A 6,000-nucleotide genomic window follows, 5' to 3' on the forward strand; every position below is an offset into this window, starting at 1 on the left:
TATTTAAAATCGACAACTCTGGGTTGGAAATGTTCATTTCCACAAGCCAAAAATTAACTGGAACTGAGTTGCAAGGAGTTGCTTCCTTTAGAGAGGGCATCCATCAGGTTTTCCACAGACACTACCCAGCCAACCTCATTCAAGTTACTGCCAGGCTTAATAAACCCTCCTCACTAAGAAAAGGAAATAAGTAGCAAAGCAACAAGAAAAACTGCAGTTGGCACTATGCTTTTATTTAATAGGCACTAAATATTTGAGGAAGGGAGGAAAACAAACTAGGGGAAAAAATGCTATGATAAAAGAGATGAGAAGTTGGATAGGACTCTTGCTTCCAACTTCAACAGCTATTAATTTAATTGCCAAAACATTTCTTTTTTATGTTGTGCATGGGTAGGCTTTGAATTATTATGTTAGCATAGACTACTTTGCTCATTTACTACACATCTACCCCTAGACATTGCCCTTTTGAAATACCTCATGTTACTGTTTTTCTTGATTCAAAGAATAGTCTGACATATTATTATTAAAATGCAAATCTTTGTTTGGTTTTTACAAAGGCTGAAGAGATAACTTTAACAATTGGCCAAGCATTTGACCTGGCATACAGGAAATTTCTAGAATCTGGAGGAAAAGATGTTGAAACAAGAAAACAGATTGCAGTGTTACAGAAAAGAGTGAGTAAACTAAGCTTGTTATTTCACATTTATGTGATGTAAGTACAGGGAAACTTGCATATCATCAAACAAATATAGAAGGCCTGCCATTAAATTCCCGCCACACTGATTGGAACTGCTTTCACTGTGTTCCTATAATTTTTCATTCCTGATCCCCTGCACAGTTTTTAACCATTTTATATTGAATTCCCACAAGAACTTAGTGTTCTCATGTGACTTTGCTTCACTTCCTGATGCTTCTCATGGGGATCAGAGCAGCAGAAGCAGCAGATGCTGGGTAAGTGGTTTCCCATGCAGATCAGATTCCTTTATAATAAATTACACCCTTTCTCCACTCTCTTCAAAATCATCATAAGCAAGTTTCACTGTCTCGCAGTTATACTCCAAGATTATGGGTACAGATTGCACAACGCTACAAGAAACAGAGATGAGGTATTAGAAACATGAAATTTGCACACACATAAAAGCATATTTTAAATTTAATAATATGTCTTTCCAGTGACCTAGAATTCTATGATATATCCCAAGCTTTATCAAAATAAATTTCTCCCCTGTGCACAAAAAAATACATTAAAATTTTAAATAATATAAAATCCTATTCATTAATATAGCCAATTTAACAGCCAATATTTTCCAAGAACAAATATCTGAAGATTTTTCAATAATCATTTGCTTTTTAGATTCAAGACTTAGAAACAGAAAATATGGAACTTAAAAACAAAGTACAAGATTTGGAAAACCAGTTGAGAGTAACCCAAGTATCAACATCTCCAGTAAGTATACAGAATACGTACATCTTTTCCTTAGAAATAAGATTTCATGGTGATAAAACATGTCTGGATCATCAGCTCTTCAGTATTCCAAATAATACTCTGGGATCAGTCATTTTAAACTAAATGTAGATAGAGATACAAGGTGCTAAAATAAGATTAATTTAAACGTTAAAATTACCTAGGTAGCTCAGATCAGAGTTGTTTTTCCATGTTGCTCTTTTCTCTTTCCTAGAATAATTCAGCCCTCAATTTGATCTTTTCCTCTTTGTGACATAATCTTCTTTCATTCCAATTGATTACTGTTTACTGAAGTTGATTTAATGACTGAAGCCAATCTGCCCTTGGAGTACTGAACTTCATTATAGAAGCTGGACTGTTAACACAATCGAATTGGTTTCTTATATTACATAGCAAGGGCTCCTACTGGGAGTGACAGAGTTATATTTCACACACTAAAATCAGTGGTAGTCTCTGCAGACAACACTCAGTATTTTTATAGTTAAATTATTTACTTTTGCTTTATCACAGATTTGAAATCATTTTCTCATCTTGAGGTATGATGCCATTATTTTGTGATTTTGGCTAAGGGAATTTTTGGAGGGGAGATAGAATTTAAAACAGTTAATATTTTTTTCTAGGCAAAATATACTTAGGAATTTTATTCTCTTTTAGAATCATCTGTACTGATATTGTCCATTAAAATGTATATTTTATTTTACATTTAGAAATTTTAATATATAACTTTTGGCATGATCCTATGAACTGAAACACAATTATAGCATTTACAAACTTCTGAAAAGAATTTTTGTTGAAAATTTTCATTTGCAAGTCGATTTTGGTTCAATCTCTAGGCTAACTCAACAAAAACCCCTTAGTATATATATGTATATAAATATATTTATAGCTATCTACTATTAGAATATTTCACCAGTTCATTACCATGAAGAATATTTCTGTAAGAAGTTACATTTTGGGTTTTAAATTTGGTGTGCCCTGGAAATCGGTCAAAAAACATTTTTTTCTTCTAAACTCACACTTTTCCATCTTCCACACTGAAACAGTTGGTATTTCCATTGCTTGGCATATAGTTTGTGACAGTGGGGTTGAGATAGCCAAGGTGAGAGAGGTTGGGAGTGAGGTTCCAATGTTGCACAGTGTACCTCTGTAATGCACAGTGAGGTGCCAGAACATCCTCTTCAAGTTCTGGCTTTATTATAATATCACTCCCTGTGTTTTCTCTTTACTACGATCATTATTTGCTTCTCATCAAGATGATGATATTTTCTTGCCTTCTCCATCACAAGGAACAGAGCATCAGCTCAAACTGTTCAACCTTCAGTCCTTAAATGGAGCAACATTTTTTAGGTCTTGTTGAATGTCTTGTAAGCCATCCTGTGAAACAAATTAGGAGTATAAAGATAAATGAAGGAGAAGTTACTTTTTCAATCAGTCTTAATAAGGTAGTTTTTGCTGGAATTCATTGCATATGAAAAGTAGCTTTACTTCAGTCTTTATGTTTTCAAAGGAGTAAAAATAAGATCCATCACCATTTTGGATGCAAAACCAAAGCTTATTCATTATGTATCTTCTTTCTCTAGAAAGAGAGCTAGAGGTATCATGTTAAGGGGCATGGTAGATTTGGGTAGAGCAGAGAGGTTTGGGACATGTTGATAGGACATCACATCTGTCTTTTACCTCCTGAAAGCAGACACTGCCCTTGACTAGCACTGGGACAACTGAGAAGGTGGGTCAGGGTTGGGGTTATGTGTGTGCACTGGTGATCTCACATGGTTACCAAGTCAGCTTCAGAAATAGCAAAGGGCAGGAAGAATGAAGAAATGACACTCTCTTCAGTTTCCTGGACCCTCTGGCCTAGGTAGCCGTTAACAAGCTGTGAGCTTGAAAGTTGGTATATAAATGACCACAGACTATACGTGAGTATATTCATTTATTCAGCAGTTATCATTGGTAGAGTCAGTTATATAAAAAACAATAAAATTATTCAAATAGTCAATTATTAGAATGGATTAACTCTCCTAAAGTTGTCATTTAATAATTATCATAGGCATTGTGTTCGTCTCAGCACTGTCTCAATAGAATGCTTAAAAGACTATAACTAAAAGGTTGAATTAAAAAAAGAGAAATAATTTTCTCTAAATCATTCTTTTGGACTTAATACACATGTGTAGAAAATTTATTGCCTTATTGATCATTATGCAACTAGCTCAAATTATAACTTTGCAATCTACTTATATTCTTTCATCATAGTAATATCTTTGTCTATATTTTCTCTTTATTTTAACTTTTAAAAAATTACTTGTCTCATAACTTTTCAGCTCCTAAAGTCTCATTATGTGATTTTTGAAATTGCTGATGCATCTTCAAGATTAAAAAATAGAATTTGATTCTTAAAAGAAAGTGAACTCAACATTTTTAAACTGCTAAGAATACCTGATTAATTCAAATGGTTCTGAAGATGCTGTTATAGGTATTTATTAACTTGTTTTTAAATTTTTTTTGTAGAGAATATGCACAAATATTTTTTTTTGCCTTTCATTTTCAATTTTAGTTATGTAGCTGAGAAATAAATTAATATAACACTAAGTCCATCTATATTTCAACCTGTTAAAATGATCTCCCTTTTTTCTGATATTAAAAGTAAACTAAACTAACTTAAATTACCTATAGTTATTTAGTAAGTATGAAATATTGCCATGCTCTTAAATATCCACTCTGCTGAAGGTTTGTTAATGATTCAAACTATTGATATTGAACTTGAAAAATAATGAAAATTCCTAGTAATTAAAATATAAATTTATAATACATGTACCTCTTGTTTAATAGCTTGCAATGGGTATTCAGTAAAGCAAATTTCTATAAAGTTAGAAATGTTTTGCATACGTTCTTTCTTATGAAATGTGAGCATTAATTTTACAGGACGCACAGCAAGGACAGCAAGTACCTCACAGAGTCTAGCAAAATTCATGCACAGTAAATGACTGTTGGACGTATAACTCTGGAAATGAGATTCTGTAGGTTTTGTTTGTTTTTTTGCTTGTTTTTCTCTCAGAGGACTGAAGGCTAGAATGCTCCAAAATTGCTAAAGTTTTCAGCAGTTTGTTTAAAGGATTAGGCAGCAATTATATTAATTGAAGGAGCATGGAAGTAAATTATGAATGCCATTATGCACACTAAAGTTACAATATAGGTGGGTTTGTTAATAGGATTAATTTGTCTTTAGATTCTCGATGGGTTTTCAGTGTGTAATGGTGAGAGGAACCCCCAAGACAGATGACTCTTCACAAATGACCAGCCCAAAACAGGCCTTATTCTCTTGAGAGCCAAATTTTCCTAAGTTGCACAGAGGTAACTCTTTTGCCAACTCCAATTCAGAAGTGTTTCTCTATAAATAATTTACTACTACAATGTGGTTCATAAAAATAAGTACTTAATACAGTAATTTTCTGAAATATCAGAATTTGCTAGTCAGACAATATAGTCCACGTCAAACAATTGCTAGTCAAAGTAAAATAGAAGATTTATCTCTAATCCTAGCTTAAAATAGACTCTTTGAGAAGAGGGAGCAAAGAGAACAAAAGTAGGAATGGAATTTTGGGGGGTTTGTGGCATTAAAAGTAAAGTAGAAAATGAAAATTTTGTAAATTACTTGTATGGATGCTATTCTTCTTGTCAGTGTGTGATGAAATAGCAGATAGTCAGTTACGGGAAGAATCAGAAAAATAAGAAACATTTTTGGTAAAATTTGATTAGATAACTAAAAGGTAAAATTTGATTTGATTAGATAACTAAAAGGTAAAATTTGATTAGATAACTAAAAGGTCACACCAGCCATCTACCCTAGTAAGCAGTCCAAAGTTAAAGTTGAATTTCTGTAACATAGAACAATATTTCAAAGGATCAGGTCTTCTAATAAGAAATTTCAGTCTTATAGATATTGATTCTATTATTCTATATTAAATCATAGATTAAAAGTGTGAGGCCCTGTTGAGTAGAATCTTCCAGATGGAGAACCTTTGTACTCTAAGGAGTCACTGTGTAGGTGAGAACATAGATGCATTTCTCTAGTCTCCTCAGAGGCACCCGAAGGAAAGGTTGCTATTTCTTAGGTGCTAGCCTGCCAACCACTTATGTCTTATATACATCAATGTGAATTGGTCATTGATTTATTTTGAAGATGCAAACTAATTTTAGGTTCAAGCTTTTAAAGAAAATTTTCAAGAATCCTAAAAAGTTCTTTCAAAATTTACAATCGTGTAAATTTTAGTTTTGTTTTTATTTTTCCTAGTCCCGCTAAGTCATCACTGGTATTTTGAAATAGTAGCTTGGTGACATATTTTACATATTAAGATGCATATCACTTTGATTTTTATTTTCTCACATTTTCCAGTTGCATACATTTGATGTAGTTGTGATCCGTTATGGCAGCTTGTAACACATTTGTTAAACATCTTATATGACCATATGATATTCTAGGCCCTTGGGTTTTAGCAGTATATGAATTGCAGCTGCTATGAAACATAGTATAGGGAAAG

At 32.9% G+C, this 6,000-nt stretch overlaps 1 protein-coding gene across 3 annotated transcripts in view; it reads left to right on the forward strand.

Moving 5' to 3' along the window:
- Positions 1–6,000, forward strand: part of GULP1 (GULP PTB domain containing engulfment adaptor 1) — a 108,094-nt gene that overhangs the window by 79,567 nt on the left and 22,527 nt on the right. For all 3 annotated transcript variants that reach the window (XM_007449097.1, XM_007449096.1, XM_007449098.1), the window contains 2 exons: positions 558–674; positions 1,355–1,447. In XM_007449097.1, the coding sequence (XP_007449159.1) occupies positions 558–674; positions 1,355–1,447 (210 nt within the window). The remainder of the gene's footprint in view (positions 1–557; positions 675–1,354; positions 1,448–6,000) is intronic.

Source organism: Lipotes vexillifer, unplaced genomic scaffold, assembly GCF_000442215.2.
Source record: "Lipotes vexillifer unplaced genomic scaffold, Lipotes_vexillifer_v1.1 scaffold750, whole genome shotgun sequence".
NCBI lineage: Eukaryota > Metazoa > Chordata > Mammalia > Artiodactyla > Lipotidae > Lipotes > Lipotes vexillifer.